This window comes from Hyperoodon ampullatus (genome assembly GCF_949752795.1).
Source record: "Hyperoodon ampullatus genome assembly, chromosome: 2".
Classification (NCBI taxonomy): domain Eukaryota; kingdom Metazoa; phylum Chordata; class Mammalia; order Artiodactyla; family Ziphiidae; genus Hyperoodon; species Hyperoodon ampullatus.
Window position 1 is genome coordinate 8,592,441 of NC_136915.1, and position 15,176 is coordinate 8,607,616.

At 45.9% G+C, this 15,176-nt stretch overlaps 2 protein-coding genes across 2 annotated transcripts in view; one reads left to right on the forward strand and one right to left on the reverse strand.

The window, feature by feature from the left end:
* Positions 1–15,176, reverse strand: part of MTOR (mechanistic target of rapamycin kinase) — a gene marked incomplete at its 5' end in the record, with an annotated part of 118,671 nt that overhangs the window by 49,874 nt on the left and 53,621 nt on the right. The window lies entirely within an intron of this gene.
* Positions 8,829–13,869, forward strand: ANGPTL7 (angiopoietin like 7; the record flags this gene model as incomplete). Its single annotated transcript, XM_079696533.1, has 5 exons — positions 8,829–9,198; positions 11,748–11,848; positions 12,428–12,622; positions 13,277–13,475; positions 13,700–13,869. The coding sequence occupies 5 exons, from the start codon at positions 8,829–8,831 to the stop codon at positions 13,867–13,869; spliced, it is 1,035 nt and encodes a 344-aa protein (XP_079552659.1).

Consider the following 15,176-nt stretch of genomic DNA (forward strand, 5'->3'; position numbering starts at 1 on the left):
TTCGTCCATCTAGCCCCTTGCCTGTAGGCTGTAAAGCCCAGTCACCCTCACTGTTAAGTGGTTGCTCAGGCACAAACTGGTTCAATTTCTTTAACATTCTCAAACAGTTGCAGGCCATTCCCCATTAGTGCTGCCTAAGACAGGGAGGCTAAGACCCAGGCTGACGGGAAGCTCCTCAGTCCCAGGGCAACTGCACACGGACTTGAAATCTTGTCCTGCACCCTGGCAGGAATCCGTCTTTGGCTAAGAGTGATTTTTTGCAATTGCAATGTAATGGGTGTTTGATTTCCCTTTGGAGACAGACAAGATTTGTTGGGTTCCTGGATTAATTACGGGGAATATAGCTGCCCAGAGACATCACATGTTACTTTCTGTGTTCTGTCTTCAACATGAGCTGCTGCATGTGGCCCCTCAGGCCGTGATGAGGGTTAACCGACAGGTCGATGCAGGGTCAAGTTATCGGATATGCCATTCATACAGGCCTCCAGAATCAACGGCGGGGGTGGGGGGCTGGGGGGTACAAAACCCTACCACAATGCTCTGTGGCCCTCTCACTCGTCTTCATATGTAAAGAAACAGGGGTGAGATGCAAATCAATGGTTTCCAGAGATACAAAGTGATCATACAGTCAGGATGCTACCTCAAGTTACTGGTTAAAAAAAAGAAGGCTGAACCAAATGATCTCAACTCTTCCAGTTCTCACTTTCTTTGATTCTATAACTAAAATTTTTGGAAGAAAATGTTAAAGCAGGAGAGAAAGCAATCCCCTGCAATGAAGAACTCACCATGATAAAATACTGGCAATGACCATGGAGAGAGACTCTAAGTCTCCATGTCAGATGTTTATTTAGGAGAAAAGAACCTTCTGCTGGGAATTCATTCTTTCATTTGACAAGTTCCAATGCAGTATCTCTTTTGTCTCAGGCTTTGTGCTAAGTGCTGGTTGCTAGAGCTACTATGGTAGATAAGACAGGTATGGTCTTTGCTTTCACAGAGCTTATAGGTCAGTGAAGTAGATACACAGAACACAAATGGAAATGAGTGCTGTGGACGTAAACACCATGAAGAAAACAGAGCACAGAGATGGAGAATGGCACGGGGGACTTATTTTAGATTCAGGTGGACAGGGAGGTTTTTCTGATGAAATGATAATCGATTACCTAAATATCAATACTACTTAATATTTGCTAGATATGGACTATGTGTCAGACACAATTCAAAGTGTCTTACAGCTCATACAACTCAATAACAAAAAAACAAACAACCCAATCGAAAAATGGGCAGAAGACCTAAATAGACATTTCCCCAAAGAAGACATACAGATGGCCAATAGGCACATGAAAAGATGCTCATCATTGCTAATTATTAGAGAAATGCAAATCAAAACTACAGTGAGGTACCACCTCACACTGGTCAGAATGACCATCATTAAAAAGTCTACAAGTAAGGGACCTCCCCGGTGGCGCAGTGGTTAAGAATCCGCCTGCCAATTCGATCCCTGGTCCGGGAAGATCCCACATGCCGCGGAGCAACTAAGCCCGTGTGCCACAACTACTGAGCCTGTGCTCTAGAGTCCCTGAGCCATAACTACTGAGCCTGCATGCCACAACTACTGAAGCCCATGCTCCACAACAAGAGAAGCCACCGCAATGAGAAGTCCACGCACTGCAACAAAGAGTAGCCCCTGCTCAACGCAACTAGGGAAAGCCCGCGCACAGCAACGAAGACCCAATGCAACCAAAAATAACTTAATTAATTTTAAAAAATACTAAAAAACAAACAAACAAAGGACTAGTGTTCAAAAAAAAAAAGTCTACAAATAATAAATGCTGGAGAGGGTGTGGAGAAAAGGGAATCCTCCTACACTGTTGATGGGAATGTAAACTGATGCAGCCACTATGGAAAACAGTATGGAGGTTCCTCAAAAGACTAAAAATAGAGTTGCCATTTGATCTAGCAATCCCACTCCTGGGCATATATCCAGACGAAACTATAATTTGAAAAGATACACGCACCCCTATGTTCACAGCAGCACTACTTACAATAGCCAAGACATGGAAACAACCTAAAATTTGTCCACTGAGAGATGAATGGATAAAGAAGATGTGGTATATATATACACAATGGAATATTACTCAACCATAAAAAGGAATGAAATAATGCCATTTGCAGCAACATGGATGGACCTAGAGACTATCACACTAATGGAAGTAAGAAAGAGAAATACAAATACCATATGATATTGCCCATATGTGGAATCTAAAACACGACACAAATGAACATATCTACCAAACAGAAACAGACTCACAGACATAGAGAATAGATCTGTGGTTGCTAAGGGGGGGTGTGGTGGGGGGAGGGAAAGACTGGGAGATTGGGATTAGCAGATGCAAATTATTATTTACAGGATGGATAAACAACAATGTCCTATTGTATAGCACAGGGAACTATATTCAATATCCTGTGATAAACCGTAATGGAAAAGAATGTGAAAAAGAATATATATATGTGTATAACTGAGTCACTTTGCTGTACAGCAGAAATTAACACAACGTTGTAAATCAACTATACTTCAATAAAATTTAAAAAAAAACAAAGTGTTTTATGTGCATTATCTATTTTTAAATAAGCTTCCTGGCTGAAGTACAACATATATACACAGGAAAGTATACACCTAACTGTACAGCTTGATAAATTATCACAAAGTGAAGACACCCTTATAACTACCACCCAGACCAAAAAACAGAACACAACACACTGCCAGCATCCCAGAAGCACCCAAGCCTTCTCCCAATCACGGCTTCCCTTCTCATCCCCAGAGGTAACAACTCATAAGAGGTAACAACTATCTCACTTCTGATACAATTGGTTAGTTTCACCAGGTTTTGAACTCTATATAAACACTCAACATTATGTTTACGAGATACATACATGTCGTTGCATGCCACAGTAGTTTTGTCTTTTTACTGCTGAATAGTATGTCAGTGTATGAACATACCACAATTTATCTGCCTTACTGTCAATGGGGGTTTACGCTGTTTTCAGTTTGGGGCTATGGTAAGTCACGTTACTACATTCCTTTTTTTTTTGGCTGCACCATGTGGCATGTGGGATCTTAGTTCCCTAACCAGGGATCGAACCCACGCCCCCTGCATTGGAAGGGCGGAGTCTTAACCACTGGACCACCAGGGAAGTCTGGACAAACATTCCTGTATGTGTCTTTGGCGCGTGTGTGCTCGCATTTCTGGTGGGAACAAATCTCGCAGTAGAATTGCTCGCTTACAGGGGCATGTTCCAGTCTCAGAAGATACTGACAAACTGCCACTTTACATTTCGACCAGAAGGGTATGGAAATTCCAATTGTTCCACATCTTTGTCAACACTTGGAATTTAGTGTTTTCCATTTCAGCCATTTTGATTGGTGTGTAAGTTGCACCTTCTGGTTTACTTTTTATTTTTTTAAAAAATTTTATTTTTATTTATTTATTTTTGGTTGCGTTGGATCTTTGTTGCTATGCGTGGGCTTTCTCTAGTTGAGGTGAGCAGGGGCTACTCTTTGTTGTGGTGGGGCAGGTTTCTCATTGAGGTGGCTTCTCTTGTTGCAGAGCAAGGGCTCTAGGCACACAGGCTTCAGTAGTTGTGGCTCGCGGGCTCAGTAGCTGTGGCGCACGGGCTTAATTGTTCCGCAGCATGTGGGATCTTCCGAGACCAGGGCTCGAACCCATGTCCCTTGCACTGGCAGGCAGATTCTTAACCACTGCGCCACCAGGGAAGTCCTGCACCGTATAGTTTAAATTTGAGTTTCCATAATGACTAATGAGCCTGAGCAGTTTTTCATGTGTCGACTGGCCTTTTGTACGTAATTTTTGTGAAATAAGTGCCTGTTCACATCTCTTGCCAATCTTTTAATTGGCTAGCTTTTGTTTGTTTGTTAGGAGTTCTATATATACTCTGTATACAGCATACACAGAAGTATGTACTGGAGATACCTTCTTGCCTTTTTACTTTCTTCATGGTGTTTTCCAGTGAAAAGAAATGACTCCTTTTATTGCATTTAATGATGTTTTCCTTTATGGTTAGTGTTTTTCAAATCTTGTTTACGAAATCTTTGCTTATCCCAAGATGCTGAAGATAATCTCCTATGTTATCTTCTAGAAGCCCTACTGTTTTCCAATTTAGAATTTAAATCTCCTGGACTTGAGGTTTTGGGTGTGGTATGGGGTAAGCGTCAAGAACCTTTATCCCCCCATAAGGCTATCTAGCCTACCCAGAGGAACTCACTGTTCTTCAGTGGTACCTTGTCATAAATCAAGGGTTCATATATGTGTGGGTCTGTTTCTGGACATTCAAATCTGCTCCATCTATCTATTTGTCTATCCTTGCGCCAATACTACATTGCCTTAATTACTTACTGTAGCTTTAAGATAAATCTTGATTTCTAATAAGGTAATTCCTCCAAATTTATTTTTCTTCTTCAAAAATGCCTTAGCTATTTTTAATCTTTTGCTATATTTAACTTAGTCCTCACAAAAATCCTGTGAAGTGAAGCAGTTATAATTTTTTTTTTTTACTAACTTTTTTTTTTTTTTTTTGGGCTGTGCTGCACAGCATGTGGGATCCTAGTTCCCCAACCAGGGATCAAACCCGTGCCCCCTGCAGTGGAAGCACAGAGTCCAAACCACTGGACCGCCAGGAAGTCCAGGAGTAGTTAAAATTTTTATCCCCATTTCACAGATTGGTCAACTCCGAGAAGTTAATTTGCCCAGGGTCATATAACTATCAAGTGATGGGAAGGGATTAGAACCCAGATTTATCTGATTCTAGACCTAATTACTTTAAGTCCTTCAGATACCACCTCTTTAATGCTCAAGTCAGATGAGCCCTTCAGGGCATTTAATATGAATGCATTACAGTTTTAAGAAATTCTGATGTTCTAAGCCACCCACTTCCAGTTAAAAATCTTGTTTGGTAACTATAAAGAGCCACTGTCCTGGTGAGACTCAAAAAAAAAACAAAGCAAGAAGTAAAAGCCACCCACAGCCCCCCGTCTCCCAAGCAACACTTACGGCCTCGCCGGGATGCACAAGGGCACTCAGGCCCGACGCGCCTCCACTCCTCCAGCTTTAACTCCTGCCACCACTCCTCTTCCTTCTTGCCCCTTAACGCCACACTTGACTACTTAGGCTCTATAAGCCCAGGCTTTTCATACAGCTGCACCTTGGCTCAGAATGCCCTCTCCCACTGCTGGCTACTTCTTCCTTTCAAAAAAAACAAAAAAACCCATAAAAACAACAACCCTGGGTATCACTTCCCTCGGGAGACCTTCCAGAACCTCAACTGGGTTGGGCACTCCCCCTCTGCTGTGTCCCCCACCCAAGCATGTCACATTGCCCTGGAGTTCAGCTGTCTGTCTCTCCACCTAGCCTGCGAGGCACCTGAGGCTACAAATTCCAAAGAGGGTTCAGAGACAGACTTTTTTGCTAGGTGCTATAATTAAACAGTAGACGCTAAGAGGAGGCCTGAAAGCAATGGTTTCTAATAAGCCCAGGACACACTCTCTGGGAGAAGTGGCAAACTAGAAGGCTTAGGGAAGAGGTGCAAATACCTTCTGTGATGGACCTGGACTTTGGGCTGAGATGGAAGTAGGACTGAGCGGTAGAAGGGTCAGGGGTTAAATGGCCACATGTAATAAGGCAGCTATGGCTCATTAGAAGACTTTGGAAGTAAAATATGACCACAAACACACAGCTAAACTAACAACAAGGCAGATTCTTCTGAGATGTATTCATTCAACAAACAGAGCCTGGCACCGAGGGCAGCTGTTCCTCCCTCACCAGTCTGGAAGGATGGTGTAAGAGCAGGCAGGGGCACGAATACACTGGAAAACGAGGAGTCGCTCCAACAGGAACATTGTCAAGAAAATGAGACATGACGCCCCTACTGGGGGAGAAGCAAAGACCAGCTCTTGGCCCTTCTCAGCTCTAGAATTCCCCGGCTGCTCGGACACATCCAATCCTTGGTGCCAGCCTAAGGCAGCACAGCCCAGACTGTGAAGTAAAAGCTCACTGGCTTTTCTCAAAAGAACATAAGCTTTATTTTCATAAACATCTGTCTCAGGAGCTCCAAGCTGACCCTCTTTCACCACCAGCAAAATGGAGAAAAGGAAAAACTGTAAGGTGTCCAACACAGGTTTTCCATATTTTCTCAATTAATTCCCATTTTTTATGGTCACATTGTTCACCGAAGGGCAGAGAAGGGATTAAAAGCCTCTCAGAGAAGGGAAAACTGCTCTAGTCTTCCGCATTTGTCCTGGTTTCCTCTACTGGCTTAGCTGTACTCAAAACAAGGACTTATTTTTCCTTCCTTCAGAAATTCAGAATCTAGGACACCCTAGGGTTGTAGATATTTTGGAGGACAGATAATCTTCTGGCATGGGATATACTCTTAATCAGCGATTTTTCTCAAAATGGGGGGGGTGTTGAAGATTTGGGCAGATTAGACAATTTAAGAAAATCTTCAAATAAAAAAAGCTTCTGTCTCCAACTTAAGCCTTATGTTAGAAATAAGTTTCCAGAAAACAAATGTCAGAGAGTAGGCACTCAGGCTAAAAGCTACATGCTTTTGATCCAAGCTTAGGAACCCCTTCCTACCTTTCCTGGAAAGGACTGCTACACGGGTTGCAAATATGAATGATCAATTCATTTTCTGCCCAGATATGAAAATCTATTCATAACAACATTTTTCTGTTTGGGCAGAGGAAATGGTTACTGGAAAGAACAAACAAAAAGCCGGCCAGGAATCCATAAAGCGCCATTGTTCCATGATGTTCTCTACCAAGACAGCAGCATCATGTGTGATGCTACATACAATTGTGTGCCGTACGGTTTAAGCTCAGTGCTCGGTGTCGGTTAAGCTGGGTAGGAGATCATCTTGAAGATCCTCATGGAGTTTAGCAGATCCCGCTAAATGACCCTGTTGGATGCTGGCGGTCGGGGCCAGGTTCGCCTTAGTGAAGTGAGCTCCGTGAGCTAATAAGGCTGCAGTGCCCGACTGGACTAGACATTTGCAAAGAGAGAGCAGGGACCGGCTGACAGTGCCAATTCTAAAAAGACCCTTTTGAGCAGAATGACAAGCTGCTATAGGACTCCAGCAACATCCTCACTCCTAAGCAGCCAAAGAAGATAAGCAGGTTAGCAAACAAACCCTGATCCACCTGATCCACTCCTGCTTTTTGATTTACAGGAAAAAAAAAAAAAAAGTGTTTGGTAACTCCAGCTGCCTGAACAGAAATGACTTTCTGAGAAGCAGAAGCCCTGACTGGAAAAAGGCTCTGGGGGGTCACGGCGGGAAGGAGGGCTGCCAGGCCTCAGGCTTGTGTGTGAGGGGCCCATACGGAATCGCAACAGTATAAGCACTGCACCCGGAAACAACAAGAGTATGTTCCGAAGACAGTTACCGCATATGGACAGAGGGAACTTTGTTTACCTGCTTAGCGAAAAGCTCATTTTAAGGATTTAAGATTTGCTGAAAACCCAGGTTTTTCCCCCACTTGTTTTCAAAGGAGGAATCTCCTTTAAATACAGTACATGAAAAATTACAATATCCCTATTGTCAGGGATATATGTATCATATATAGAGAATAAATCTGCAAACCATATTCCATAGGAAAAGGGAAATGAGGCTCTAGACATGGATTATTAGGCAACGGGGATGTTTTTCTCTGCGTTTTAACACGCTTTCCCGGTTTAGAACCATGGGCCGTGGCTGTGCCTGTTCTCTCTTCTGCATGAACACTGATGGGCATGCAGGTGCCCATCCCGGGACCAGGTCCTGCGTTTTCACACCTGCTGCCACCTCTGCCACTTCCATGCCAAATGTCAAGTGTGAGAGGCGAACACTGGCCCATTCTTTATTGAAGGAGAAAGTATGTAAAAAGAAAGAACTCGGTAAAGCCTGTGGGTACAAGCTACCAAGTCCTTTTTTGCTTCTTAAGAGATTTCCTCTATCCTTCTATTTCTAAAGCTTTTCTAAGTTGGAAATTTTCAAATGTGAGATAGCGTTAGATCCAGGCCCAAAGAGGGTTTTGTAAAACACTGAATGATGATCAGAGAAAGGAATAATGAGCCTTGCTAAAAGCACATTCAGAAGGAGGCCAAAATAGACTAGAGCCTCGTATAAACAGCGTGGATTGCATTAACAGGTCTCCCTGTGAGTGGAGAGTCTTATTCCAAACTCTCTTTGCCTACCTTATGCTCACCCCACGGTTATATAACCTTTAGAATGGAATCTGGAAATTCTTCTGACCCTGCCCTGCTTGCTGATAGAGCAGAGCCAGTGGCTGGCAGGGGTACAATCTAATAGGCAAAACTGGAAACACACGAATTCAGTCCTCTTGTCTTAGCCCAGAGACTGTGCAGGCAAGGAAAGAAAGACTGCCCCTGTCTCTCTCCTCCCCTCCTCTGGCCTAAGTTTACGCTGACTTCACCCAACAGGCACCTGACCCTCCCAGATGAGCTGGGAGGGGCTAAAGCGCTATGCACGGCCACGGTAGGGGTGGAGGTGCAGGCAGCAAACAATATTTAAGATGCTGAGTTTGTGGAGCATTCAGTCTTGGGAAGGAAGGCTATAGGATACCCAATGAAGCTGCGCTTTCAGAAACTCAAGTTTTGAGAAAGGCTAAGAAAGAGCAAGGGGAGAGGATCAACAAAGTGGCAAGTCCACCAGGAGCGAAAGGGCTAGGTTCTAATTTGCCGCAGCTTTGCACACCTCAGCTGGACACAGCCAGATTCCCCCAGAGGAAGAGCCTTCCTCAACCGGGCCCACGAAAGATGCTGAAAGAGACTCTCTCGGCCATGGCCTGGCTCTGCATTTTCACCGTGGCCTTTGTCAGCCACCCAGTGTGGGCACAGAAGCCCCCTAAGCGCAAGACACCTGCAGAGCTCACCGTGGCCGGCTGCTGTGAGGAGGCGAAGGAGCTCAAGGCCCAAATTGCCAACCTAAGCAGCCTGCTGAGCGACCTGAGCAGGAAGCAGGAAAGGGACTGGGTCAGCGTGGTCATGCAGGTGATGGAGCTGGAGAGCAATTCCAAGCGCATGCAGTCGCGGCTCACAGAGGCCGAGAGCAAGTACTCCGAGATGAACAGTCAGATCGGCATCATGCAGCTGCAGGCAGCGCAGACTGTCACCCAGACCTTGGCAGGTAAGGAGGACGTGTCCTCACGCTACTCACCACCTTCCCCCTCACGTAGTCGAGCGCCTCCCGTCTGCGGCATTGCTTCTAGGTGACGTGGTTGTCAGAACGATCCCTGGGGGTTCTTATGGAACTTACTTTCTAGGGTACGTGCCACCAGCTCTATTTTCTCTTTAGCAAAGGCTTACGCAGTATTTCTTTTGATTTCTAAGGTTCTGAACGTTTACCCAGCTTTTTTTTTTTTATCCCTGCAATGTTTCGGCATACTGAAGGCATGAATTACCATCTTGGAACACTGAGAGACCATGCAGTTTGCTCAACGTCACAAAGCAAGTCTTAGAAACTGGGTTCAAGTTTTCCTGATTAGTCCACTTCCTTACCCAGAGCTGACCGGCTTGTACCCTCAGTCCCAAGGAAGCAGGAATGAACAGCAAAATCATAACGCCTCTAGAAGCAAAGTTTTGCCCAAAACAGTTCTCTTGGGTCCCTGGGATTTAGCGGAATGGGCATTAATGGACTTCGGTGTCCTGCCTGCCAACCTAATTCTCACTGGCTCAGAATTAAGTGCACAGACACTGCCCGGAGCCATCTGAAGGATTCCTTCATGTTCAAAAAGGACTGACTCCTCAAGGTCCCGCAATTCTGGTATTTCTATTTTTTCCCCACAATTGCAAATAAAATTCTCCCCAGTTATACAGGAAAATGCAATGCTGAAATTTACATCTTTAGTAGGTCGAAAATAAGACACGTTTACTGTTTTCTTTTCCAAAACAATTTTCAGTTTCTACTTAGCTTGGCTTACACAGGCCAAGGTGAATTTATTGTTCAGACAGAAATTTGGTTTGCTGAAATTATCAGGAGATTATTAGTTACAAGGAGCAGAGGCTATAGATATGTCATTTCTTGCTGATAGAAAAACTTAAAAGAAAATCTTTTTGGTCATATTATAAACCAAGCCAAGAATAAGAGCAGAGTAAGTCTTACTGGTTATCCTCAACTCAAATGAAGAAAAAGTTTTAACATGAGATTAAGCTTAAAAATTTTGTGTGGGATGAACTGGGAGATTAGGTTTGACATAAATACACGAGCACGTGTAAAATGGAGAGCTAGTGGGAACCTGCTGTAGAGCACGGGGAGCTCAGCTCGGTGCTCTGTGATGACCTAGGTGGGTGGGATAGGGGATGGGGGGGAGGGAGGTCCACGAGGGAGGGGACTTTCTAAGCATGTACTTCCTGACTCTCAGTTTGGGACTAGAAAGGTCTTCTCAGGCCATTTTCCAGACAAGTGAGTCTTGATTTGGTCTGTGTGATGAAACCAGACACACAGGGAGACCAGGCGAGACAGAGGAATCTGACCAATGCCACGTCCTGCTCCTCCAAGAGGGATTTTCTCATCTCCCAGCAAGGAGTTTCTTGGGGGTCAAATGCAGCTCTCTTGCCGGGCCTCTTACTCTTCCTGCCCAGGCCCTCATTCCTTACTTTTCTTCTCTGCTACCAGGTGTGGGGTCACCTTTATACTCTGTGAGTAGCGAGCCCCCTGGAGAAAGCAGTAAGTTGATGCTTTCATCAGTAAGAGGAAGTGATGACCTCGGATAGGGAAGACAAGGGTCTCCCATTTCCCCTCCCCAAAGTGCTCTGTCTTGAACAATTCCCACAGCGGGAAACTGCCAACTGTGTCCTCTTCTTGAAGGTCCGGTGCAGTGGCCACAGAGAAAAGGATCCCAAGACACAGTGGGCAGGAGGCATCTCCTAGACAGGCGAGAGTGCCTGCTCCCTGAATCCTACCTGGAAAGGCTTCCCTTCCACAAGCCTCTTTGATATTTAGAACGACAAGGAGACAAAGTCCTTCATAAAGCACGAGCCCCCAGGGCAGCTGAGGGAACGTTAAAATCAACCCCAGAGTGAAAGCCCGCCTGCCCAAATCTCTCATTTCCTTGTTTTAATAATGGTGTCAGGGGAAGGCCTCCAAGGGTTCCTTAGGGTGTTTGCATTTTCATTTGTCTAGCAGTGTTGGATTACGGAGGGAAAGATAAAATTATAAATCTCTGCTAATAAGGGACCTAGTAGGCAGTAGCCATTACCTCTGAAAAGCAAGAAAAACAAACCGAGAAACAATAAAACCAGACCCTATGAGATCTTCATGACTTATTTAGGACTAGAGGCTGGCTGTCCCAGAAGCTGAATCTATTAAACAGGAGGATCTGTTAGTGGCCCTCACACATTGTAACGTTTCCAGAATTCATGCCCTAGAACTACAGGAGGATCATTTATTTCAGCAAAAACCTGAAGCCACCTGTTTGTACCGTTGTGCTATCCAGGTGAAGGGTTTCCCTAGCCCTCAGCCCTACCACCAGTGAGGCCAAAACACACCCGTTCCTGGCCTCCTGATGCCCACCTCTCCCAAGTCCAGACACTGCCCAGCAATGAACACTCCTGTGAATTTTGTGGTAGAAATGAAGTCTCCCTTCCTAAACTTTCAATTTAGATGCAGCGAGGATGCCGGCTAGCCACAGAGCCCCTGGGTTTGGATGCTCAGCCTGTGGTTTTCTCCTTTTGTAGATGCCATCTATGACTGCTCGTCTCTGTACCAGAAGAACTACCGCATCTCCGGAGTGTATAAGCTTCCTCCAGATGACTTCCTGGGCAGCCCTGAGCTGGAGGTGAGGTCATCACGGCCCATGTACTACCATCTATCCTCCACCCCCTCAAAGGCTGGGGACAACAGGGCTAGTCACAGTCCAAAGAGAGGGAAACTCAAGACAGAGAAGCAAACACATCAACACCAGAGAGCTATCTAAACACTCAATTTATGGGGGAAAAAAATCCAGGCATCTGTTTTGCTCCTTCAAATCATTAGCAACCAAACACTAAACCTTCTCACATAGTTAGATAATGCTATAACCACCACCTAACTAGCTGCGATCCCTTGCCACATCCTACGGCAGTGACTCTTTGGGGAGAAAAGAGAACATATAGGGAGTGTGTCAGAAGGACCTGGACTTTTTCCTTTCAGACTCTCTATGCACTTGCTCTTATCCTCAATTTTGATCTCAGTAAACCACCAGCCTGCCCAGCTTGCCAACCCTGGGGCAGAATCGTTGCCTAGTGAGCTAGCATGGCTGTGGAAGGGCGCACGTCCCCTGGCTCTGAGGGGTGGGAGAAAGGTGGGAAGCCACGCTCAGGCTCGCGCTGCCTGCGTCGGCACGTCCTGACCAGGGGGGGCATCCCCTCTGCTCCAGGTGTTCTGTGACATGGAGACTTCAGGTGGTGGCTGGACCACCATTCAGAGGAGAAAGAGTGGCCTTGTCTCCTTCTACCGGGACTGGAAGCAGTACAAGCAGGGCTTTGGCAGCATCCGTGGGGACTTCTGGCTGGGGAACGACCACATCCACCGGCTCTCCAGGCGGCCAACCCGGCTACGCGTGGAGATGGAGGTGAGCACGAGACCGGGGCCGCCACGCCCAACCGTGTGCAACTCCTGGGCGTCATTCCTACTCCTGTTCACCATCGGCTGGTGTACTTGTTAAGATGGTTTTCCTGCAGGTTGCAGTACAGTTGAGGAAGAACAGGGCTTTTTTTCCCTATTTTTCACAAAAACGAGGCTGCAGGTACAAGGGAGAGGGCAGACTCAGGCCAGAGCAGAGGAATCCAACAGTCAGCTGGGCTGAAACACTGTGGTCCCTGCCCTGGCCTGGGGCATGAGGTCCTCTACATGCAAACCTTACTGGTATCGGTTGGTGACCCTCATCAAAGGCCCTGAAGCCTCACTATGTTCTCAAGTTACTCTTATGACACCTCAGAGTGGGATACAGCAAAACACACACACGTGTACACCTTACAGACAGGGATGTAAAGGGGAAGAGAATGAGAGACTAACCAGGGCCATAAGGTGACCCAGGAGAGAAGTCTGATCTAGGACCCTTGTTTTCTGATTCCCAGGTTAGTGTGTTAAACTAGAGGTAGACAAGTAATAAAGTAGTAAAAAGTAGCTAAAAGGTGTATGGCTGCAGCTGGGGAGAGGGAAGAGGTGCAGGATGGTATGAAAGGAGGCCCTGCTGCAGTTTTCTAAGGCTCTGCCCCCCGGACAGGACTGGGAGGGCAACATGCGCTACGCTGAGTACAGCCACTTTGTTTTGGGCAATGAACTGAACAGCTACCGCCTCTTCCTGGGGAACTACAGCGGCAACGTGGGGAACGATGCCCTTGTCTATCACAACAACACACCCTTCAGCACCAAGGACAAGGACAATGACAACTGCTTAGACAAGTGTGCCCAGCTCCGGAAAGGTGAGAGTTGGGGTTGGGAGGTGGGAGTTCAGGTACAAGGCCATAGTCCCACTGGAGGAGAAAGAGTGAATTTGTAACTGCAGCTGGTATTCTGGCTTTGGTACTCCTGTTTGACACTGACCCTAATGGCTTAGGTACAGTTTAAAAAACATCACAAATCCCTGCTGCCTAGTCTATCAGCTATTTCCGAGGACATACTAGCACTGACCTGTTTCCTGTCCCAGGTGGATACTGGTACAACTGCTGCACAGACTCCAACCTCAATGGCGTTTACTACCGCCTTGGGGAGCACAACAAGCACCTGGATGGCATCACCTGGTACGGCTGGCATGGGTCTAGTTACTCCCTCAAACGAGTGGAGATGAAAATCCGCCCAGAAGACTTCCAGCCGTAAAAAGAAGCCTGCTCTGGAGCAGGGCTGGAGAAATGGAGACAAACGGAGGCTGGGAAAAGGCAGAGGAGGAGAGGAAGGGAGTCTAGAAAGGGCAGGGACAGAAAATGGCCTATCATCTTCAGTGAGACAGTAAGTCTCTTAGGAGAACAAAAAACACTATGTCCTGAGGACGTTACAGTAAATGGGAGGAAGTATTTAATGAAACACAATGGGGCCAGACACAGACTTCTCAGGGGGCTGCCCTGAGTGGGCTGTCTGCCTGTGATCCCTGACATAGCAGCAGCTTCTTTTCCACATGATTTTTCTGTGAAAGAAAAATAACTGTGAGTTCACTTTAACCATTTTCCTTAAGGCCTAGGTTATGTGAGGGCGGACAATAAACCCCTTTGCTGAAAAGGACCAGATTATTTTGATTCTCTTGGGTGTTAGAGAAAGGAGTGAAGAGGGTGGTGGAGGAAAGGAGTTTCTGCTTTTAAATCCAATGAAATTATCTTCAGTCTACACAATTTTTTTTTTTAAAGACAAAAATTTTTCTGCTGGAGGTGAACGGACCCAGGCTGGCATTGACTGGAGGAAACTCCAGGGCTCTGGGCCTTGCAATTGGCCTCTGAGCACCTCCCCTGCTCGGCCTCGATCAGGGCCCAGCACGGAGAGGCAGGAAGTGGGTCCAGCGGTGGCAGCAGCTCCAGCGGGAGGGGAAGATAAGTCCCTGTGGACGCCTGCAAAAAACTGCCTTAAAATATTCACAGTCAATACAGATATGTCTATTTTTATTTACTTTGTAAGAAAAGGGCTCAAAGAGCTTCCTCTTTTATCTCATCTATAAAAAAATGGCTGAAACAGGAAGGTAAATGGCACTATGGTTAAGAAATAATTCACGCTGTATATAAGCATTTTGCTTTGTAGAAATACAATACTGTAGTTTGTTTTAAACATTCAAAGTTTTTTCTTCCTTCTACAATAAACTCTTTTAAACCTCGTTCCTTTTAAAATGATTACTATTACCACTGGGAGCATGGTGGAAAGTTTTAAGTGAAAAATCAGAGAGTGAGCCGTGAGAAAGAGACTCGGAGTGTGCTGCAGTCTTCAGGGAAACCAAGGGAGGAGCAGGAAGCCAAAGACGAAAGAGCGAGGGACAAAAAGGGCGGCAGCATCCACCGGAAGAGGTCAGACTGTCTGACCTCCACCCAACCGCCACAGAGGCCAGTGCCACCACCTGGCTTCAAAACACTTTGCAAACCAACACTCCTACTTTCTACTTGAGCAAACTTACATATACGCAGAGGGGAAAGAAACATCTTTAGCCA